Raw genomic sequence first — 25,032 nt, forward strand, 5'->3', positions numbered from 1 at the left:
AGCGGTGCAACTGACCACAAAGAGGTTAGAAAAGTCGAGCGTTTTTTCTTCAAAGATTAAAAGGAATCTATCAACATGGAAACGAAGTACAGGTGCTCAGTGCACCTATAACACGGCCAAACTTTTAAGTGCACCTTTCCACCTACTTGTTTCCTCTCCATCTCTCCCCTCTCTCTATTATGACTGACAGCTCTGGGTTTATAGAGCCAGTGATGGGAGGAAATAGATGAAAAACAAGTAGGTGGGAAGGCGCACTGAACTGTTTGGCCGCAACAAGGGTGCATTGAGCGCCTGAGCTTGGTTTGAACAGTCATTCCGTGCAGTGCTTTTCACTTATGCCTGACAATTAGTGTAAAGAGACGCTGCTGCTGCCACGGTGTGAGAATTGCACGTGTCCAACATCTTTTTGATAATTTGCACAATCCCTTTAACTCTACTTAAATTCTGGAAATGTGGGTGCAGTTAATGCCATACACATTAATAGGATCCCTCCTTCCTTTCCATAAGAAACAACATATTAACCCTTGCAATCATCAACTTTTCAGTGCAAGAACCTGGAAAAAATGTTCCCCATATCTCTGTGTCCCAGGCTCATGTCCGTGATGAGTTGGGGGGGGATTCATGATATTGGGGTTACTGCCTGTTAGGAGTGAATGTGATGGTATTAAATTTGCTATTTTAATACCAATTTAATCTGAAATGTAATCCTATGTTGTAATCACTCTAACGGGTCAGGAGACCCTGATGGGACTATATGGCAGATGCTTCAGGTCCTTTTTTGCAGGTCCTTTTTTGTAGGTCCTTTTTTGCAGGTCCTTTTTTGCAGGTCCTTTTTTGCAGGTTCTTTTTTGCAGGTCCTTTTTTGCAGGTCCTTTTTTGCAGGTCCTTTTTTGCAGGTCCTTTTTTGCAGGTCCTTGTTGCAGGTCCGTAGGTGTTCTGCGTGCCACTTTTTGGTGGCTTTGTGAGAACACTTCAATTATACAATATGTGACGGCCCGTGTCATGTGCGCTATAGTTCACTTTCTCTTCATTTCAGTAGGAACTTAAAAATGTGATAAAACCGCGCTAAAAGCATGTGTTTTACACATTAACGTCAGTTTTGCGGTCCAGTATCCTGGAACAGATTCTGAGTGACTGCATGACTTTGGCATCAGTTTGAGTCACACAGGAGTTAATAGGATCCATTATTCTTACTTTATAATATTCTGTCTCGAAACCCAATGTTGATTTGCAGCAAAATGCTATTTTTGTTAATGAGAATGGTGTTAGTCATCACTTATTAGTCACGAGTCCCCTATGCCAAAACTAATATTCACATTAGTGGAAGAGGGGGATTTTCAATTTAGACAGTCTTTAAATGAAATTATGAGGATTCCCATAATAACAAGCGATTCCCCAGCCACAAGATAGGGGATAACTTACTGATTGCTAGTCGTATGACCACTGGGACCCCCAGACATTGAGAGAATGGAGCTCTGTAACCCTGAGAATGGGATTCTCAAGCTCTGACGTGAATGGAAGAGACGCGCGCTCTTGACCTCTGATCCACTCGTTGTCTATAGAAATGGTCAAAATGGCTGACCCCTTGGACTTGTTGTTTTGGGAATAATTTTTTATAGCTGGTGTGCTTGTGCCCCCATTGATGAGCTGTCAAGCAACCTGATAGCAAGTATTCAGTTTCCCTGAGGGGCCACCACTGGAAAAATGGAGTACAACACATTGTCCGCCAGGTCCTCCAGAGCAAGCGACAATCTTTGTAGTCGCACATTATACCGTGGCCAAATGTCACGTTAAAGGGACACAGGATGACTGTTCAAACTAAGTCCCGCCACTTTGTGCTTCACCAATCATTTCTCTACACCAACCCACCTGTTTTCCCTCAATCTCTACCCCCATCTTCTGTGATTGACAGCCCGGGCGTCATAGAGCCAGAGAAGAGCGGAGATAGATGGAAGCCAAGGTGTAGAGAAATGATTGGCTCCGCCATGCACTTGGTTTGGACAGTCATTCCGTACTGACAGCCCCTTTAAAATGATCCAAGCTGCCATACCAAACACAACCTATGGACCGGCGTGGTGCTGTAACCTAGGCTGGGTTATCATTGGATCACAAATGATGCAAAAATGCATGAGCTGTAGAGTTGACGAAAAAGATTGGCATGTTAGGCAATCCCTGCATGTGTTGTGGCTGTCAAATAGTCGCGAGACATGCAGCCGCAGGGAGTCGGACATATTATTCGAGCACGCCGAGGACACTGTTAGCACACGAGCATGCTCAGATAACACCTTATCCCAGCACGGTCGCTCATCACAAATGTGCAGGGCTCTGCGGACTATCAATGTTCTCGTTAGACAAGGGTCCTACCAATCCTTTTGTTTAACTCCAGTCAGTTGCCTTTAGGCCTTTTCACCATTTACTCCCTCGCTCTGGTCCCAGTGCCGGATCACAAAGCTGCATGAAACGTTCTGATCCGGCCCCACTTGTCCAGCACCAGGCCGCTAGAAGGGATCCTATTGTTTGTCATGCAGTTCTTCCATCAGTTTCCATCATGTAGTTTCTATATAGAGCAGGGTTGTAAAAATTAACTATTATTGAAACTTTATAATAACTAATGCAGAAAAAGATATGTACGGTATTTTGTTAACCCACATTTTGGTTTTCTTAATAAATAGACAACACATTGCTGAAAGCTTACGCCACTAAAGTCTGACTGATATTACCATAGTATACCAGCAGTTGTGAATTACCAGCAGTCACTTGTACAGCGCCAAGTTATCTTGTGATTTGGATTAAGTAATTAATTTTTTTTTTTTTCAATCGTTTTTTTTAAATATCCTACTACCTATGTACTACATCTTCTGCTTATCGCTGCTCTTTGCTTTGTTCAATATTCACCAAATTTTTCAAGAAAATGTTTGTCAGTATGTTAGCAATGACTATGTTCTCTGATAACTGATCCGTGCGTCATTACCAACCAGCAAATGTGTTCAACGAAATAAACTTCATCCAATTTCAGGTCTGTCTGTGTTCCAATATTTCATGAATAAAGCAAATGACTTAAAGGGAATCTGTCGGTAGGATCAACCCTCCTAAGCCGTCTATATGGGCATGTAGGTCCTAGACAGTCGAATAAAATGATACCATGATATCTATGATCCGATGTTTTGTGGCTGAGAAATCCACATTTGTCATAATATGTAAATGAGCTGTTAAGATCTATGGGCCGGACATAGATCTCCCTGAGAATCTGCCTCCAGAGATTATTTTATATGAAAGGAGGCATTACCAATGTGAGACATGTAATGACTGACAGTCTGGTGTCCTGATCGACACTGGTAAGGTCCCCTTTCATTTACAATAGTCACGGAGGCAGATTCTCGTGGAGATCTATGTCCGGCCCATAGATCTTAACAGCTCATTTACATAATAACAAAAACATGGAATAAGACGTTGGATCGTAGATATCAAGGTGTGATATTATTCAGCTTTGTCCATATAAACGGCTTAGGAGGTGTGATCCTACTGACCGATTCCTTTTAAATTGTGAGATCACTAGGCTAAGCCATCACTCCATGATGTGTGGGGACTGTCCTCTATCGGTCACATGAATAAGGCTACACCGTGACATGTCACATTGTAAAATCACATCCATTTCCTCCAGTGTTGGCACAACTACAATCTACCACAACTGCGTGAGTGTCACAAATGTGGACAGTTTACCGTCACACAAGACTCTCCATAGAGGTCTATGCAAATCACATACAAATTGTCTTTTTTACAGCAAATTCACAGGCTAAGAAGGTAGCACGACCGCAAGTCACAAGTCGGACGTGTTTTTTTTTTTTGGTCGCACGACATATCTGAGAATTGCTGCCATGTTACCTGTAACCACAGCCTAAAAGGGCAGCTTTTTTTCGTACACCCAGGTTCTCCTCTGCACCTCCACCTGGTGTGCACAGAAGATAGCCTTCGTCCATATACCTAAACCTTTCATGGGTTCACATAAGTCCTGGACCTGATCAGTCTTCTTTACAATCTCATCCATACCTTCCAAAAATAAAACAGCCACTGGTGTGAGAGTAAAGTCCAGCACAATTCACAATCTTCTCCCCTCCCCCGACCACCCGTGTCGCTCAGGAGAGACTTGTCCTGTGCCCTTCATGAAAGCGCAGCAGCGAATCTACTGTCCTGTGATACCATGAGACTGCTTTCATAAGTGGAGATAATCTGCGTGAGCTTGTCCTGATCATGGACTAGAGAAACATGGCTAATGACAACAGTCAAAAGCCCCCCCCCTATATACATAAGCCCAATATCTGACAAATATCCCAGTATCGATAGGTTCGGCAGATGGTTTAATAGGTATGAGGGCAGGGTCGGTTTTAGACAGTGTGGCCCTGGACAAAAGTTTAAAGTGGGGCCCTAAATGGTCACACATTGCGCCATCACACAGAAACATTTCTGTTGTATTTACAAGCCCTAATTTCAGGCCGCTAAACCAGCGCAATCGACAATATTGAAGTCATTCGACGCTTGTTTCCCGGCCTCCTTAGGGTATGTGCACACGTCCTCTGCATCCAAAGTGCTGCCGGCTTTTGAACGCAGGTGATTCCGCATGTGTTCATTGAACCATGTGGAATCAACGCGTCCAATACATTGTACGGGTGAAATTTTATCTTGCGGAGGCTCGTGTCTCTGCAGGATAAATAGACATGCTGCGTTCTGGAGAGACGCGCCGCATGTCCGTCTCCTTGGGTGTTCCGTCGGCGTCTGTGCACGCATAGTGGGCATGGGATTTCTTGAAATCCCATCCACTATGCTGTAACATCTGGACGCTACACAACTATGCAGGGTCCAACCCGCATCGTTTTCTGACCGTGTGCACCTACCCTTACTCTGGCTGAGGGAGAATGATTGGTACAGATAGTCCTCGATACAGTATAATGCATGTCACATATAGTAAAATGCACTCCCCATGGTCCTTGATTGAGGGGGGCTGCAGTATACTCTGAGTATACTGCAGCCCCCACGCACAGTATAGTGCAGTACCCCCACATATAGTATCGTGGAGCAGATGCACGTAATACTTCTCGTTTTCCCGCTGCTCTGGCTTCTGCAGATTGTCTCATCAGGTCCACTGCTGGAACACGCTGAGGCAGAGAGGGGGAGTGATGGGAGAGTCACATGACGCTCTCTCCTCCATCACTTATTTCAACTGTATCGGCATCTGTGATGCCGATAAGCTGAATGCATGATGCGGGGGGGGGGGGAACCCTTTTACTCAGGGGCCCTATAGTGGCTGCCACTCGCTAGGGGTTCCTGGAGGAGTGGGGGCCCTAAGCGGCTGCCTGCCCCTAACACCGGCCCTGTATGAGGGCTTTGGCCAACTGATGGCAACGAGAGATTTTGATCAGGGTTCTCTGATTTCAGATTGCTCTAGGTAAGCCACCTTGCCAAGTGGCGTCTTCTCGTAGGGAACAGTGCTCGCCCAATTGAGCGTTCCTGTGTTTGGGAGTAGAGATGAGCGAACCAGAACTTAATAGTTCGTGGTTCATACTGGACAGTTAATGACCATTGCTAAACGCCGAGCACGTATTCCTCCAGGAAGTTCTTCGCATTGTTCAGCGTTCCGAGTGAAGTAGAGAGAGAATTTTCCAAGTCAAAAGTTCAGATCCTCATTCTTTTCAATGGGGTTTTTTGGAATAAAGTTCGGGTCGGGTACCAGAACCCAAACTTCCACAAGTCCGCTCATCCCTATTTGGGAGAGTCTGCTGAGATGGCCAAAGCATCGCTCTGCCGTCAGCCATCTAATGCGTATGGCCTTACATTAGTGGTGGGATGAAATACACTTGTGTAGCGTTTCTTTCCAAAAGATTTACCCCCTTCCCCTCCCCCATTTGCTAATAACATTGACACGGCCATATTTTACAGTAATCCGGAGAACCTGCTTATACTATTATTTAGCACTGAGGATCAGGAGTTGGACCCCTAATAATCAGGAATCGCTAGCATAGCCTCTTGAAGGTATATCTGAATACAAATATTATTCATCACCAATTTAGATTGGTCGTTCCTATGTAAAAATCATTGACATTTTTCTGTGTTTAAAAGTGGGAAATACTTCAAAAATAACGCAGAATTAGGATGAGGATATTCCATCTCCATTTTACACAGCAGAAGTTGTCCGAACAGACTACACGATGGTGTCATCTTGAATTCTGTCCGTTCCATCGTGGGATGAAGAAGCCAGTTCATAACCTATGCTGGGAAGTCGGCAAATAAAACTAGTATCTTAATAAATTAGCAAAGGTCACGTGTGGGCATGGCTAGCCTCCAGTTTCTTGGAGCTAGTTTACATTTCCGGAAGCTGACCTTTTCTAGTAGCTCTCGTATTTAGAAGATCTTTCATAAACACCCACACAACTACAGTGACTATTAGGAGCACAGTGATCGGCTTTGTACAGCGTAGTAGTTGGGTATGAAAAAAATGCCATTTTTCACAATAAAATTGTATTCGTTCTTGTGAACGCATTTCCAAATTCTAAGTGTGGATGCTGGGATGACGTATTCTGGCCGTGACCCCATTACAAAGACATACTTAGCATTTAGAGTGTAGGGGTCAAATTCATAATGGCATTTTCAGCTTTTTTTCTTGTCTATTTGCCTGTTTTTCACTAACGCCAATTTGCGTCTATTTTAGGCGTTCTCCTGATTTTAATTTTTTTATGTCAGTTGTGGGCGAAGCTTAGGTTTTTCAGATGTTTTTGACCGATTCATCATTTGCGACACTTTTTTTTTTTGAGAAATGCATCAAGTTTAGGCAAAGACTCAATATTTACACTGTTGACCCTTATTTTTCAAGCCTTCTGCCATTCACCCCTGGATATCCTGAATAATAATCCATTCTTGTCTAAACCGCGCTTTGGAGTTTATCACAATTTCTATGTTTTTTGTTTGTCCCGACACCTTTTTTTGAGGATTGACCACAGGTTCTCAATCGAATTGTAATCTGTGTTTTTTTCTGGCCATGGTCCCAAAATGTCAATGTTTTGTTCAACGAGCCACTTGGTTATTACTTTTACCTTATGGCATGGTCATCATACTAGAGAAAGCATTGTTGTTGTAACTGATCACACAGTCTGAAGGGGGCTTCATTGGAGACAGTGGAAAATCATTGTACTTTTGCCAAAGTTATTCTCTCTGATGAAGCCCCCTTCTGACTCATGTGGAAGAAGGATTATTCGGAGAAGAAAAGGTGGGCGCTACCATGAGTCCTGTGTCAGCCTAACAGTACATCATCCTCAGACCATTCATGTGTGGGGGCTCGTCATCCATGGAGGAGGCTCACGCACAATTCTCCCTAAGATCACGGGCATGAATGAAGAATGGGATCTAAAACTCCTCCAACTTTTCCCAACGATCCAGGAGCAATTTGGTGATGAACAATGCTTTTTCCACCATGATGGAGACCACGTCACAAGACAAAAGTGATAGCTAAGGCTGGTTTCACATTTGTGTTTTAAACGCAAACGCGTGTGGTGAAAAAAACGCCACTTTTTTTTAGACGCATGCGTTTTTGCATGTTTTAATACAAATGCGGCGTTTTGACGCGTTTACATGCGTTTTTAAAAAAGCAAACACAGAAAAAACACATGCTGAGAAGTGTCTGACAGCTGCCAGACAGCTGCCAATCATCAAAATCAACAAGAAAACCCACTTTAAACAGAAATAGCAAGGGTTAGGATCCCATTAGGGTTAGGGGTTGGCTTATCAGTGTGTATTCTTGTGTTTTTCTATTAAAACGCATGCAAACGCATGTGCTTAAATACGCATGCATTTACATAGACAACGCAACGCATGCATAGAAAAGACGCATGCGGCGGCAAAACGCATGCAAATAAACGCATGCGTTTTTAATGTTAAGTATAGGGGAAAAAACGCATGCTTTTTTTGCGCTAAAACGCAGCGGCAAAAAACGCAAATGTGAAACCAGCCTAAGTGGTTCACTGTACAAAACATAATTTTGGGTCCATGGACAGAAAACTCTACAGATTTCAATCCCATTGAGAAACGGTCAATTCTCAAAAAGCTGGAGAACAAACAAAAATACAGAAATTGCGATAAACTCCAACTACTGATTAGACAAGTTTGGGTCCTCAGTCAGGATTTGACCCAGAAGCTGATATCCAGCTGCCAGCTCGAAGGGCAGAAAACAAGGGTCAAGTATCAATATTGGCTTTTTTTTTTTCAAAAACGTGATGCATTTTTCAATAAAAGTTAAAAATCATATGAAATATTGATATTTGGACTTCAGTAACCAGCGAAACATCTGACAAAAAATAAAAACACTGCAGCAACAAACTTGGTGAAAACCAAAATTTGTCTCAAAACTTTTGCCAGTTCAGTAGACTGTCTAAAAATAATAATAATTTCAATCAATTGACTTCGCGATGGATCTGGAACGTTGAAGCACAAAGAATGTCTTTTGAGTTTTGTTCTTTTTATACGGATGCTCATAAACTTTAACGGCATAGTCTGATCTGCAAAATTGGATCAGAATCGGACACGTTCCGAGACACTCGGATTGGACTCTGATGCTTGGTTTTTGGGAGTGCTTTTAAACCTTTTTTTCAAAGACGAAACATTGCAAAGAAAAATCTATTTGTAAACCATCAAGGTAAAATTGAGTCTAAGGTGCCGCTCACACGTTCAGTATTTGGACAGTATTAGTGACGAGCAAGCATGGTGGCACGTAGCGTTATCCGCGCATGCAAGGGTGTGATCTTAGTATCACGGGGGCTTGAGTATTATGTTCAGGTCCCCGCAGCTGCATGATTTGCAGTCGTTGGGGACTCAAACATATTACCTTTTCCTCTAGACTGGGGGAGTCCAATTCCTCGTCTATCGTGTATTCAGACTGACATCATCCTATGTTGGCGCTCATTCCTGGTGGTCGTTTGTCCAGTAAAGCCGTAGATGACACCTTGTGCCTAGCGTTTGTATAGGGCGTTTCTGACATGTAATTGTGCTTGGCCATCACAAGGTAAAGTGTCCATTTTTATTTTTAGCTCAAGATTTGAAGTGTTTTGTGTGATATTAGTCAGATTGTACCAGAAATGTCATGAACATTAATAAATGGAGGACGCTGAATAGACTTTTGTTATAGCTCCATGTCATAGAGGCTCATTGGGATTTTTATCATGTTCAGATGCCGCGTGAAAGGAGGTTTTGTTGGGAACGTTATAAATAAACTGCCCGAACGAAATGCTGAATTTGTGAGCGCTTATAAATAGACCTGCGATTGTTTCCGCTGAATCGGCCTTTGAGAATCGTTCTAAAGACTCGTTTTTATGTCATTGCTGCCCGCGCTGTATTATACAGCCTGACGTGTCCCCCGGAGTTCAAAAGTGTGGGAAACCATTAACCCTAAATGCGACCATTACAGCTTTACTGGACCCATCACCAAGTAGAGAAACCGTGAACCACTGAATAATGGGAAGTGGCAATGTAGTCATTCTGGTGCCTCCTCGTTGCCCTGTTCGAAGCCTGCGCCGGCCCATGGCTACGTAACCATGTGCCAAGAGACGGCCATGGCTACGTAACCATGTGCCAAGAGACTGCCATGGCTACGTAACCATGTGCCAAGAGACCTTCTTTTGAAGAGGCAATTGCATCATCTGGACATAAGAGCAAAGATTATCTAAGTAAACCTTGCCTGAAGGAGCCCAGCGCGGGACATTTTAGATCCATCCCTGGAATGCCCCAATTTTGGCAATTTAGATATTGGTAGGTATGAAATGAATCATACAATGGTAGAGTTGGAAGATACCTCCAGGGTCACAGTGTCCAACCCCCTGCTCAATGCAGGAGTCACTAAACCATCTCGGACAGATGTCTGTCCAGCCTCTGTTTGAAGACTTCCATTGAAGGAGAACTCACCACCTCTCATGGCAGCCTGTTCCACTCATTGATCTGAAGCCTGTACTAAAAAAGGAATTTAAGAAAAAAAAAAAAAAACCTTTTTCAATTTACTATCCTTAAAATATATCTCTGGTAGGGAAGAAAAAAAAAATCATATGCAATAATATATCTGATTATTGTTTACTACATGCAGAAATTCTGGTATTCTGCAACTTTAATTGCATGAAAAAAGAGCATATTTTTCCTAAGAATATACAAAGATGAGTATAGGAGGCAAAAAACACCCCCCCCCCCCCCCCCCCAAAAAAAAAAAAAAAGCATAGTTCACCAGGAACTTTGAAGGGAATCTGGACCTAGGTTTTTGTTCTACCCCTCCTGACAGCAGCATAATGTAGGGGCAGAGACCCTGAGTCCAGTGATGTATCACTTACGGGGCTGCTTACAGTCATTTGCATAAAATCTGTGTTTTATCTGCTACAGATCTAGCAGTTCTCTGACTGCTGAGCTCTGTATAGCCCTGCCCACACCACTGATTGGCAGCCTTCTGTGTACACTCTGCGTAGGCAGAAAGCTGCCAATCTGGTGGGGTTATACAGGTCCTTCTCAAAAAATTAGCATATAGTGTTAAATTTCATTATTTACCATAATGTAATGATTACAATTAAACTTTCATATATTATAGATTCATTGTCCACCAACTGAAATTTGTCAGGTCTTTTATTGTTTTAATACTGATGATTTTGGCATACAACTCCTGATAACCCAAAAAACCTGTCTCAATAAATTAGCATATCAAGAAAAGGTTCTCTAAACGACCTATTACCCTGATCTTCTGAATCAACTAATTAACTCTAAACACATGCAAAAGATACCTGAGGCTTTTATAAACTCCCTGCCTGGTTCATTACTCAAAACCCCCATCATGGGTAAGACTAGCGACCTGACAGATGTCAAGAAGGCCATCATTGACACCCTCAAGCAAGAGGGTAAGACCCAGAAAGAAATTTCTCAACAAATAGGCTGTTCCCAGAGTGCTGTATCAAGGCACCTCAATGGTAAGTCTGTTGGAAGGAAACAATGTGGCAGAAAACGCTGTACAACGAGAAGAGGAGACCGGACCCTGAGGAAGATTGTGGAGAAGGACCGATTCCAGACCTTGGGGAACCTGAGGAAGCAGTGGACTGAGTCTGGTGTGGAAACATCCAGAGCCACCGTGCACAGGCGTGTGCAGGAAATGGGCTACAGGTGCCGCATTCCCCAGGTAAAGCCACTTTTGAGCTACAGAGAAGCAGCACTGGACTGTTGCTAAGTGGTTCCAAGTACTTTTTTCTGATGAAAGCAAATTTTGCATGTCATTCGGAAATCAAGGTGCCAGAGTCTGGAGGAAGACTGGGGAGAAGGAAATGCCAAAATGCCTGAAGTCCAGTGTCAAGTACCCACAGTCAGTGATGGTGTGGGGTGCCATGTCAGCTGCTGGTGTTGGTCCACTGTGTTTCATCAAGGGCAGGGTCAATGCAGCTAGCTATCAGGAGATTTTGGAGCACTTCATGCTTCCATCGGCTGAAATGCTTTATGGAGATGAAGATTTCATTTTTCAGCATGACCTGGCACCTGCTCACAGTGCCAAAACCACTGGTAAATGGTTTACTGACCATGGTATTACTGTGCTCAATTGGCCTGCCAACTCTCCTGACCTGAACCCCATAGAGAATCTGTGGGATATTGTGAAGAGAAAGTTGAGAGACGCAAGACCCAACACTCTGGATGAGCTTAAGGCTGCTATTGAAGCATCCTGGGCCTCCATAACATCTCAGCAGTGTCACAGGCTGATTGCCTCCATGCCACGCCGCATTGAAGCAGTCATTTCTGCCAAAGGATTCCCGACCAAGTATTGAGTGCATAACTGAACATTATTATTTGTTGGTTTTTTTGTTTGTTATTAAAAAACACTTTTATTTGATTGGATGGGTGAAATATGCTAATTTATTGAGACAGGTTTTTTGGGTTATCAGGAGTTGTATGCCAAAATCATCAGTATTAAAACAATAAAAGACCTGACAAATTTCAGTTGGTGGATAATGAATCTATAATATATGAAAGTTTAATTGTAATCATTACATTATGGTAAATAATGAAATTTAACACTATATGCTAATTTTTTGAGAAGGACCTGTACAGAGCTCATGAATAAGGAAGACTATGGCAGCGGGTTTACTAGTCCTCCAGTGATAATCTCCCGCTGATGAGTGATTTTATCAAAACCACACTGAGCAGCCCAGTGACACATCGCTGGAATCGGGCTCTCTGCACCTAGATCATGCTGCTCACATATTTCATGGCAAAAATCTGATGACCGATTCCCTTTCATCACAGAATGGCCATGGCTAGAGATGAGTAGATTAATTTGCGAGATTCCGGTCCAGGTCAGTGGTACCTGGCAGGTAGACAGAAGTAATACGAATGTCTCAGCTTCCAGAGTCCATAGCCTAGTTTCTGATCAGCTAGAGCTGACGCAATGTCACCTGTGGGATGCTGGATGGCAAGATAGTCAGGGGACTAGTCTAGCACCCAGGTACCACTGGCCTGGACACTGGACCGCGGTTACGCAAATTAATCTTTGAGTTTTCAGGAAATCACATCCACTTTTCTTGAACAGTTAAACACAGGATTTTCTGCACATAAAGAACCCAAACTGTTTTTTTTTTTCAGTAGTTTTTTTTCAAACAAAACAAAACTAAAAAAAAAAAAAAAGCTCAGAGTAAAATAGAAATTGGCCTGAAACAAATTACTCCACTACTCTGGTTTAGTTAGTTTTGTGTGCGACAGACTCCATTTAAGCGATGAAAGTTGACACAACCCAACATTTTTTTTTTTTATAGGGGTAGGCCCCAAGAAGTGTCACACCTGCCCAAATTGATTCCTTAGCCCTGCATGCATAGGTTATTGAGGCGTGTGCTCGTCCCTGTGTGCAGGGGCCGCTTGCTGCACACAGGATCACTCAGCAGTGGGCGGCCGCTGCAGACAGGAGAGGAAGACGAGAGCCACACACTGACACTGCAGATCACTACCGTGCGATTTGATGAGCGGTCGCGGACTCTATTCAGCCAGCGTACGGTCAAACATAAGGATTGTAGCGGTGCACCAAGTCCTTGGCCACACCATGGGTGCATTGGAGCACCTCCTACATATGTAGTAACATTTTTTTTTTTTTTAATAATATAACAATATTCGTAAAATCTATACTAGTTATGCATTCATATGGGGGGGATTTAGCCACCAGAGAAAAATAAGTGTTTGAATTGTGGGGGGAAGCGAGACGCCGATTGATGTTTATCATCTCTGAATGAGGACAAGAAAACAATCACTTGGAGACTCGGTGCGGTTTAAGAGCACTTTATTGTTCTTTAAGGCTACTTTTAAGTACAAAAAAAAAAAAGATGGCCTGCCAAACTTTTTTTTTTTTTCCCATCAGCTACCAGACAAAACAAGGCCAAAACAGAATGCTATAATACAGATTTACAAACATGGAAATGTTGAAAAATGTCCTGCGGATTGTTTCATTCTGGAGAAGCAGACATTTTAGTTTTACTTTTGTCTTATCTCTGGTTTCAAGGACACATTGATCTCAAGAGCCCAATTATTTTTTTTTTTGTTCCTTTACAAAATTCTAAAAATTGTATCTATTTTGGTAATGTTCACATGTTAAAGAAGTTAGTGCTTCCAGATCTTTTGTTCATTTCGAAAAGACATGATCGTTGCCGCTAAGCAGCACGGGAGACAATCGGATGTCAAAACCAGATTGTCCATTTAATAAAAGTCCAATGGCGAAACTGGACAGTAGTCCGACATCTAGTGATGTTTCCAAAAATGAAAAACCTCCCATAAAGCGACCGTCCAACCCAGCACTGAAAAACAACTATAGTCTTGGATAGTCAACTTTATCCTTGCCTTCTCCACAAAAACTTGCCTCCTGTGTCCAAGATGGCTGCAGCAGTGACAAGGGCAGATCAGCGGTAAGTCTCGCTCGACAGTAGTGTTGAGCGAACGTGCTTGGATAAGGTGTTATCTGAGCATGCTCGGGTGCTAACAGAGTATCTTCGGCGTGCTCGAATACTATGTTCGAGTTGCTGCGGCTGTAAAGACGTGTGTTGCCGCTCTTAAACAGCCATGAGACATGCAGCTGCGAGGGCTTGAACATAGTATTCAAGCACGCTGAAGACACTCTGTTAGCACATGAGCATGCTCAGATAACACCTTATCTGAGCATGTCCACCCATCGCCTTTCCTAGGTTGTGGAGGTATTGTTTAAACTTGTTACTATTCCCCATGCTAGTGATGCGCCAATCTTGGATGCAGAACGCCAATTTTAATAGAAAAGTTAATCCGGATAAAGGCATGGCCGCTTCTCAGTGCTATGGTGGAGGGTCACTTTAACTCTTCCAAGTTTAATGAATTTTTTTTCACATGTAGACGTATATTAGAACCAGCGACGTTACACAACACATTACCAATATTTAATAGCAGAATAACCGGGTCAGATATTACATAATGATCTGCGTACGGCCATACAATGTGCTGGGGGGGGTGTTAAACAAACAAGACAATAACAAAAAGTTTGTCAGCCGAGTGCTCCTGTTTATTTTAGTGTCTAAGATTTGACCGCCTGTGCCGCATACAACGCGCCTATCTCAGATAGGGCAACGGTCACGTGAGATACGAAAAACCCTCCCTCCAATATATATATACCGTATATATACACACAAATATGAGATTGTTACTAAGGTGAGAGTCACATCTTCTGCACGGCTGCAGTGATCAGATTGCCTTTCTACCCAGGACACTTACAAAAAGAGAGAAAACCCAAAATTGAGTCCATGGGTCTTCTTCGTCATTTTTTTTTATTATTATTATTATTTTTTCCTAAAAAAAAAAAAAGACCTTACGTCCGGGATAACAAACAGCAATGTGTTCACTTTGCACAGAGTCCACCTCCAAACTACTCAAGACTGGAGCAACAACATGCTAGTGGCTATCCAATATTAATGCAGCTTCTCTACAGAATACAAGTGTACCTGCACATCACTGTACTACAGACACATCTAAAACGAGAGGAAAGTTAACAAAAAAAAAAAAAAAAGATCAACTTTTTTTTATTCCAAACAACCCAAAAAAGAAAAAGAAAAAACAAACAAACCCAGAATGGTATGATTACAATTAAAGAAAGGGCAAATTAAATAGCTACATATCATTAACAAATTAATTGTTCTTCAAAAAAAATACCTACAAATTTTTCTGTACATTCTTTACGCACAGCGTAATGATGGTCTTAAAGTTACCTATATAAAAAAAAAGTGTTCATTTAATAGTGTTTTGTTTTTTTTCCCCCTCCCCGGCTTTTTTTCCTTTTCTTTCTACATTGAATGGCAGACGCTAAAGCAAGGACTACCCAATAACGTAGCAGTGAAATGTCTGAATTTGGGAGAATATTGAATATATGCCACCTGCACGGCGACAATTATCACTCCACGGAGCAGCTTGTGGCAAGGGAAGGGGCCGTTACAAACGAAATTTCTCTAGGTGGAGTCAGTCGTTCCTGTACTGTGACGGCTAAAACGGTAATAGGTGTATATCGGAAATATAGAGCAATATATACTTGTATATGAAATATCACAATGTTTTCACGAGGAGGCTGGAATGTATGGATGTTAAAAGGGGGAAAAAAAGCGGAGCAGGTTAATTAAAAAAAAAAATTAAGATTTATATATATTTTTTAGGTTTGGAGCTATTTTACCGCTGGCAAAAAATAAAACTTGAGTCATGAAAAAAAGGAATGTAATTGTGACACCAACTCGCACAAAGCATTAAAGGAAATAGGTCAGCGGGATTCTGCTATGTAATCCGGCAGCAGCACGATGTAGGCACAGAGACCCCGATTCCAGTGATGTGTCACTTAGTTTACTGTGATAAAAATCAGTGCTTTCTCTGCTGCCGATCTGTGTCTATAACCCCGCCCACACCCCTTATTGGTTGCTTTCTGCGAATATTAAATTTACACAGAAAGCAGCCAATCCGTGATGGGGGCGTGGTTGGACCAGCAGGCATGAGACAACTAGTCCTGTAGTGATAATCTCCTGCTGATAAAACACGGATTGTATTGAAAAAGCAACACACAGCCCTGTAAGTGACGCGTCGCTAGAATCGGGGTATGTACTCCTGCATCGTGCTGTTCTCAGATTGCATACCAGAAAAACCTGCTGACAGATCCTCTTGAAACTCGCTCCAAAAACTTGAATTTGACAGATTTCAGGGGTAAGGTCGATATAGTCTAATCTTGTTTGGCCGTCGATGTAAAAAAAAACATAAGACACAAACAGAAGCAACTGTAGCCAATTGCTTAGCAGAGATACACAGCATCCTGTACCACACATTATCAGAATTAATTAACAGATTTACCAACGCCTGTCCGGAGGCTCTAGCTGGTTACCGCAAATATAATATTACATGAGTACAACTGTACCAGCAGTAAGTATGTCAGAGGACTATACTGATAAAAATAAACTAAATCTGAGGAGAATAATACGTATTCTGATCTTGTCTTGAAATTAATAGTTACCAGCTATTTTATCATGAAGAATGCACGCAACGCACTATTACTCTTTCGGACCTCTGTGCTTGGAAACTGCAGAACCCTGGTATCTGACTCGCAGTCCAAGTGCGAAAGATGACAAAAAGTCTGATCGATACGCTCTGTTCCAGACCTTCCTAGTCCTCCGAGACGTTGACCTATTTTATACATTGTGCATGCAGCAATTTTGCGAGCCAAGCCAATGTTTAGAATACTGCCCCACAACTCACGCGGAACGACACTGCGTGCACATTTAGTAGGCAAGTGAGTATTTTGACTATCTTTTTTTTTTTTTTTTGAAGATGTTCCAACTCCAAACTGTATAAACTTGGATGAAGCAGATTAGGTAATGTGTATTTGTGTAATGAGGGAATGTGAAAAATCAAACTTGAAGCGACCAGGAACCTCCTTGGAGGCCTAGAAGTATAAGGTGTTCAGTGCTCAGAGACGTGGCCAAGATAAGGAAGAATGAAACCAAGACCATCACTGGAGAAGACAAAGGAGGTGAAACATCAAGACTAGGTTAAGAAATATCTGAAGACCGATTGTTCCAAGTTTTTATGGACTTGTGAGATTGACACTTGACAGACCAGATGGATGAACCCGTGGTTGGGTCAGTAATGGGCACCGACCTCCACATCATTTCAAACGCCAGCAAGTTGGAGGTGAAGTATGGCTATGGGCTGATAGTATTAACTGGTTGGACCTTTTCAGGTTGATGATGGACTCAAAATTAACAGCCAAACCTATGGCCAGGTTTCAGAACACACTTCAAGCAGTGGTACAGGAAGAACAAGTCTACATCTTTCAAGAAAATGCATCAAAGTCTCTACTGCTTGACCAGCCAGTTCTTGGCCCAGTCTTGACGTAATGTTTTGCTCAGTGGTGGTTGCGTTTCAGCCTTCCTCACCTTGGCCATATCTCTGAGCACTGAACACTTTGTAGTTCTGGGCCTTCAGGCTGAAGGATAATGGCTTCCTCGACGCTTCATATTTGATTCTTCTCAAATCTTTGGCGGTTAACTTGCGTTTTTCTTTGTCAACACGGATGGTTCTGTGATCGCGCACCATTCACTTAGCAATTTGAAAACTGCTTCATCCTCTGTAAGACTTGTAACAATTTTTGACTACTTGAATCTGTTAAATCTTTTTTTGGCCCATTTTGCCTGAGGAAAACAAGCTGCTAAATAATTCTGCCCCCCTCATTACACAAATTCACGTAATCTAAAACAGCTTGGAGTTTGAAAATCTGCATAAAATTTATAATATGGGCAAAATACTCACTTGTCTAATAATTGTGCAGAGGTCCAGATCTTTTTTTTTTCTTCCTGATTTTGCGAAATTCAAAGAGTGCACAGTGAGGACCTTGGTGGTGAGGCGAAAGCCCATGTATAAAAAGGTCATATGATGTTATAAAAATGACAAAAGACGCTCCACTACTCATACCAGTGGACCGCTAATTTTTCCAGACTTCAAAGCATGTGGCCACTGCTGTCAACCTCAACCTTCAGCAGCAACCTCAGCGTTGGCTGGACATTGGCTGCAGCCATGTCAAGTCCACATGTCATCACTGGTGCTGAGCGAAGAGCCCAATGGTGGAACGGCAAAGTGTTGGTAAAGGAAATTACACCATTGTAAGCAATTGGCTTGCCCGACAAAGTATCTGCATCTACAAGTGACATATCTGAGCAGTTTGCCCTCTGAATATCAGTCACAAGAAGTCTTGATCCTCTCGTAATAGTGCAAATCAGACATGACAGTTCTTTTCAAGTATATACATAAAGATATAACTCAAGAGAAAAATGAAACATGGAGTAAAAATGCACAAAGCACTAGGTCTAGAAGCTGGTAAGCAAAAAAAAAGCATTTGGATCAACCAATTGGTGTGACGCAACAACGAGTGGGTCGTGGTGGGTCAGTCAGTGGGTAGCAGGCTTGCATTAAAGGTTCTTTGGTAACAGAGGCAGGAAATTAGGTTGCTACATTACAATGCAAAAAAGACAATAGTTCCTGCTAGAAGATTTTTACAGGCATCCACTTTGTGCCAAGCGAGTACTCAAAAGAAACAATAACTCCCCTTCCCCTGACACTAATCTTTAGTATTTTTTTTTTCAAAGCCCAGTGAAAGCAGCTGCTCCTGATCTCATAGAGATTCATTCTACGATAGTACGGATGGGGAGTGATTATGGTTGACCATGTGAGAGGAAGGAGAAGATTGGCCTCTTCGAGACGCCGATTCGGGGCTGCTGGACACATCCTTGGCAGCTTTGATCTGGAGCCAAGTTTCCCCAAGTGCCTTGGCAAAGTGATCATCCACCGAGCCAGTGATGGACACAGAGTTTGCTACTGGCTCGGGTTCTTTGTAATTCTTGCCGAGGCTCCGACGAAAATGTTCTTCTACCACAGGGTCACAAGCTGTTGAAGCTGAATGGACAAGGAGAAATGGCACAATGGGTTTCCATGTTAGTAAAGTCTCGAGAATTGATGGCACAGAAATATCTAAAGAATAAGGTGCTATAAATAAAGGGTTCCAGATAAATCTTGTGAAATGAAGAATAATCCAAGTTAAGCACTAAAATAAGATTTTAAGGGTTCTAGCAAACAAAATACTTATACGCTTCTGCAGTCAGAGGCAATAGCGGAGCCAGGAAAAAGTACTGAAGGTCAATCATGAATACAGTAAATGGCCAAAGCAGGACAATTCTATAACATACACTGGATTTTAACTTACTGTTTGATGGCCGCCGAAAATTTGCCGGCACGGCTGAAACGCAACCACTGTGGGAAACAGGGCAGTGAGAAAGGTTGCAGTTCCGGTTGCTCGGTGGAGCGCATGTGATCACTGATGGTCGGTTCTATGATGGAGAGAAGAGAAATATTAACCCTGTAATTTACAGATAAATGACATCACTATCATCCGGATACTGAGCTTAGAAATTATTTCTTATACTTTGGGTATCTTCCGTTGCTTTACAAGACATGGAGAATTAGAAGCAGATTGAACCCAAGACTGTACTATGGCTGCGATTCCCTGAGGAGCTGCCAGCGCCAACTGTAATCCCAAATTTCTTTAATAGAATTGTGATTTAATCAGAAAACAGTATTTTCTGTGCTTAATAGTACAAGCTAAATATAGAGCCATAATCCCTAAAAACACAGAGTCCTTATACGAGAAAAGAAAGGAAAAAAACATATCAGGCGCACGCTCTAAGCAAAGACTCAGTAATGGAAAATGTGCCTGGAATTGTATTACGAGGTTAAACAAGGGGGAATTCATCCAGTTTGTGTAACCTTAGGTAAACTGGAGTACAGTAAAAAGTGAACCAACCCCTTAAGACATAATCCTTTGTTGTTTGCATGTCCCTCCACTGCAGAGATCAGCTATAATTTTCTGAGAAATCTAAAGTGTCAAACTCCTCGACACTGCCACCACAGAGTCATGCAAGGGCAGGTCGTATCTTCCAAGGATAGAAATAGGGGGTACATAGCAGCTCTGTGTTCTGCATCCTGCGATTGGCTGCAGCAGTCAGGGGATTTAAGCAGTGTGTCATTGGATGCTTTCTGATGATGTGCGGTTTTACGTAATCTGACCGCTGCACTCAATCACAAGCCACAGTGGTCATCTAAACTTTCAGAGATACAACAAGATGTTGCTTTATCGAAACCCCTTAACAAGGTTTCTTCTTCCACAACCGGTCAGGTGATCCTTGAAGATCAGGTGGGGAACCATAGCCAGAGATAAGACTAATATGGCGTCGGCCCGGCTCTTCCCAGCACGAATAGTTGTGATTGACAGATCTCTTCCTCATATCAATCACTGTCAATAACTTGTAGAAGTGCCGGCAAGGGGCAGAACCGGATTAGTCTCATCTCATCATCTTTCAAAGTATGTTTTCTGTGAAAAGCCAGAGCGTTTCAGAGAATATTATACCATTGTGATTCATGGTGCCTAAGGTTTGGGCAGCATGAATTCACCGACAGGTTCCCTTTAAAAGGCATGTATTTTAGCGTTTGCTTTTTGTGGAAGCAAACTAGAGTCTAGTGGGGCATTGTAATTACCTGGCATCTAACTCGAGAACATAGAGGGCAGAGGGCCTCAGTGGGGATGTTCAGCTATAGGGCACGGCTACTGGGCAGGAGGATACTCCTAACCGTACCAGATGACACTAAATGATAGAAGACTCCTCCATATATCTCTGAACTAATCTCCTGATATCTTCCCTCACATAATCTCCGGTCCTCCCAAGACCTCCTTCTCTCCTCCACGCTCATTCGCTCCTCACCCAACCGCCTCCACGACTTCTCCCGAATATCCCCCTTCCTCTGGAATTCTTTGCCCCAACACGTCCGACTATGAACCACATTCGGATCCTTCAGATGGAACCTGAAAACCCATCTCTTCAGGAAAGCCTAGAGCCTGCACTGACCCCACTGCCTCCTCATCACTACCGGAGCTACCGCCTCACCAACACCGGAGCTCCTGCAACCCTCAACCTACTGTCTCCTTCTCCACCATCCTGTAGACCAGGGGTGTCAAACTGCATTCCTCGAGGGCCTCAGACCATGCGTGTTTTCAAGATTTCCTTTGCATTACACAAGGTGCTAGAATCATTCTGTGCAGGTGATTAAATTATCACCTGTGCAATACAAGGAAATCCTGAAAACATGACCTGTTTGCGGCCCTCGAGGAATGCAGTTTGACACCCCTGCTGTAGACTGTAAGCCTGCAAGGGCAGGGTCCTCGCCCTTCTGTATCAGTCTGTCATTGTTAGTTTGCTTACTGTAAGTGATATCTGTAACTTGTATGTAACCCCTTCTCATGTACAGCACCATGGAATCAATGGTGCTATATAAATAAATAATAAAAAAACACAACTCTCGTGGTCAGGTCCCGGCCCTACATGTGCTCTTACTAAAGTCGAACCATAAAACTGAACCTGCGTATGTCCCATAAACCAAAAATCTCAACATGAAAATCACAGAAAACAATTATTACCTGTTGTCGTTCCACAGGGCTCATGCTTGGCGTCATACCCAAACTTCTGGACAGATCGCTGTTTTTGGTAAGTGCCAGTGGCTGATCCATACTGACAGGGGGAATAGAGGAATACATATGACTTGCATGTAAACCCATTGTTGGAGCCGCTGCTCGTTCTATTGGGCTGCGACTTCGGTCCCGTGGATCCTTTCTGTAATCTCCATTAAGCCCCTTGGTTCTGCAGAGAAAAGAAATGCATGACGTTGGGTTGCCTTGTCATTCATCATCAAATAGATGACCATACCGGCAACAGATGGCCTCCTTTACTGTTTACTTAAGACCAGTGGCTCATGAGGAGCAATACTAAGTACCGCCATTTGGAGGTCCAACCCCCCACTGATACAACGTTTGGTGACCTATGTCCTAAAGACCTCCTTCATACTGGCATAAGAAGCGGTGTATTTCCTCATGTGTGGTGACAGCTCTGAGGCCTACCTGACCTTAGTTTAGCTTACATAAAAGACCCTTGACTTTATTCAGACCAAACTATATATTTACCCTACATGCTTTAAACTCTCACTTAATCCATCGTATCCATACACATCCATCATTTGCAGCCAAAATAGCGATCACATTCTGATAGAAGTCATGTGACTATTGGAAGAGTAGGACAAGGTGAGAAGAATCCGCCACTAATCTGGGCTGTCCTATGGTCCGGATACTACAGACAGCCTGTCCTGTTTAGTTGAACTACAATTCTTAGAATGCCTCACTTGAAGTCAAGGCAAACCAAGTGGCTATCTACACACACACCATCATAGGAGAGAAACATCACTGGAGTCCTCTGTCTATGGTGCCATCTCACCTGCAGACAAGGTTTGTGGGCAGAAAGATACAGCCCTGCACAAACTGGTGTCAATGTACGGGGTCTTCACCTGAGCTCCTCATGTGTAGTGCGGGTCTGTCGCTCTATCCCTGCCCCTCCATGTGCAGTGCAGGGTCTCTCACGCTGTTCTCTGTGTAGGTCTGGAACCTTCTCACTGCCCTCCATATGCACTGCAGGATCTGTCGCTATGACCCCACTCTGTATATGAAGGGAAGTTCTCTCTCCCTGTCCTCCATGTGTAGTGCGGGGTCTGTCACTCTCTACCTGTCCTCCATGTGTAGGGCGGGGGTCTGTCACTCTCTACCTGTCCTCCATGTGTAGGGCGGGGGTCTGTCACTCTCTACCTGTCCTCCATGTGTAGTGCGGGGTCTGTCACTCTCTCCCTGTCCTCCATGTGTAGGGCGGGGTCTGTCACTCTCTACCTGTCCTCCATGTGTAGGGCGGGGGTCTGTCACTCTCTACCTGTCCTCCATGTGTAGGGCGGGGGTCTGTCACTCTCTACCTGCCCTCCATGTGTAGGGCGGGGGTCTGTCACTCTACCTGCCCTCCATGTGTAGTGTGGGGGTCTGTCACTCTCTCCCTATCCTCCATGTGTAGTGTAATTCTGTCAGTCTCTACCTTCCCTCCATGTGTAGTGTGGGGGTCTGTCACTCTCTACCTGCCCTCCATGTGTAGTGTGGGGGTCTGTCACTCTCTACCTGCCCTCCATGTGTAGTGCGGGTTCTGTCACTCTATCCCTGCCCCTCCATGTGCAGTGCGGGTCTCTCACGCTCTACTTGTCCTCTGTGTATAATCCGAGGTCTGGAACCTTCTCACTGCCCTCCATATGCACTGGAGGATCTGTCGCTATGACCCCACTCTGTATATGAAGGGAAGTTCTCTCTACCTTCCTCCATGTGTAGGGCGGGGGTCTGTCACTCTCTACCATCCCTCCATGTGTAGTGCAGGGTCTGTCACTCTCTACCTTCCCTCCATGTCTAGTGCAAGTGTCCGTCACCCTATACCTGCCCTCCATGTATAGTGCAGGGTCTGTCACTCTCTACCTTCCCTCCATGTGTAGTGTGGGGGTCTGTCACTCTCTACCTTCCCTCCATGTGTAGTGCGGGGTCTGTCACTCTACCATCCCTCCATGTGTAGTGCGGGGTCTGTCACTCTCTACCTTCCCTCCATGTGTAGTGCGGGGGTCTGTCACTCTCTACCTTCCCTCCATGTGTAGTGCGGGGGTCTATCACTCTCTACTTATCCTCCATGTGTAGTGCGGGGTCTGTCACTCTCTACCTGCCCTCCATGTGTAGTGCGGGGTCTGTCACTCTCTACCTTCCCTCCATGTGTAGTGCGGGGGTCTGTCACTCTCTACCTTCCCTCCATGTGTAGTGCGGGGGTCTATCACTCTCTACTTATCCTCCATGTGTAGTGCGGGGTCTGTCACTCTCTACCTGCCCTCCATGTGTAGTGCGGGGTCTGTCACTCTCTACCTTCCCTCCATGTGTAGTGCGGGGGTCTGTCACTCTCTACCTTCCCTCCATGTGTAGTGCGGGGGTCTATCACTCTCTACTTATCCTCCATGTGTAGTGCGGGGTCTGTCACTCTCTACCTGCCCTCCATGTGTAGTGCGGGGTCTGTCACTCTCTACCTTCCCTCCATGTGTAGTGCGGGGGTCTGTCACTCTCTACCTTCCCTCCATGTCTAGTGCAAGTGTCCGTCACCCTATACCTGCCCTCCATGTATAGTGCAGGGTCTGTCACTCTCTACCTTCCCTCCATGTGTAGTGTGGGGGTCTGTCACTCTCTACCTTCCCTCCATGTGTAGTGCGGGGTCTGTCACTCTACCATCCCTCCATGTGTAGTGCGGGGTCTGTCACTCTCTACCTTCCCTCCATGTGTAGTGCGGGGGTCTGTCACTCTCTACCTTCCCTCCATGTGTAGTGCGGGGGTCTATCACTCTCTACTTATCCTCCATGTGTAGTGCGGGGTCTGTCACTCTCTACCTGCCCTCCATGTGTAGTGCGGGGTCTGTCACTCTCTACCTTCCCTCCATGTGTAGTGCGGGGGTCTGTCACTCTCTACCTTCCCTCCATGTGTAGTGCGGGGGTCTGTCACTCTCTACCTTCCCTCCATGTGTAGTGCGGGGGTCTATCACTCTCTACTTATCCTCCATGTGTAGTGCGGGGTCTGTCACTCTCTACCTGCCCTCCATGTGTAGTGCAGGTTCTGTCACTCTCTACCTTCCCTCCATGTATAGTGCGGGGGTCTGTCACTCTCTCCCTATCCTCCATGTGTAGTGCGGGGGTCTGTCACTCTCTACCTGCCCTCCATGTGTAGTGCAGGTTCTGTCACTCTCTACCTTCCCTCCATGTATAGTGCAGGGTCTGTCACTCTCTACCTTCCCTCCATGTGTAGTGCGGGGTCTGTCACTCTACCATCCCTCCATGTGTAGTGCAGGTTCTGTCACTCTCTACCTTCCCTCCATGTGTAGTGCGGGGGTCTATCACTCTCTACTTATCCTCCGTGTGTAGTGCGGGGTCTGTCACTCTCTGCCTTCCCCCAATATCTATTGTGGTGTCTGTTGTTCACCATCAGCCCTGCATGTGTAGTGCGGAGAAAATGATATGTTTGTATCACTA

The 25,032-nt window shown here is 44.1% G+C and overlaps 1 protein-coding gene across 3 annotated transcripts in view; it reads right to left on the reverse strand.

Moving 5' to 3' along the window:
• Positions 1-17,702: 17,702 nt before the first annotated feature.
• The window catches only part of VGLL4 (vestigial like family member 4), an 84,874-nt gene continuing 77,544 nt past the window's right edge, over positions 17,703-25,032 (reverse strand). For 2 of the 3 annotated variants that reach the window (XM_069736772.1, XM_069736770.1), the window contains exons 4-6: positions 21,542-21,761; positions 19,277-19,400; positions 17,882-18,969 (exon numbers count right to left, since the gene is read on the reverse strand). In XM_069736772.1, coding sequence (XP_069592873.1) covers positions 18,704-18,969; positions 19,277-19,400; positions 21,542-21,761 — 610 coding nt within the window. In that variant the 3' untranslated portion in view covers positions 17,882-18,703. Of the gene's footprint in view, positions 18,970-19,276; positions 19,401-21,541; positions 21,762-25,032 lie in introns of all 3 variants that reach the window. The other variant, XM_069736771.1, reaches the window with a different exon arrangement.

Source organism: Ranitomeya imitator, chromosome 8 (genome assembly GCF_032444005.1).
Source record: "Ranitomeya imitator isolate aRanImi1 chromosome 8, aRanImi1.pri, whole genome shotgun sequence".
NCBI lineage: Eukaryota > Metazoa > Chordata > Amphibia > Anura > Dendrobatidae > Ranitomeya > Ranitomeya imitator.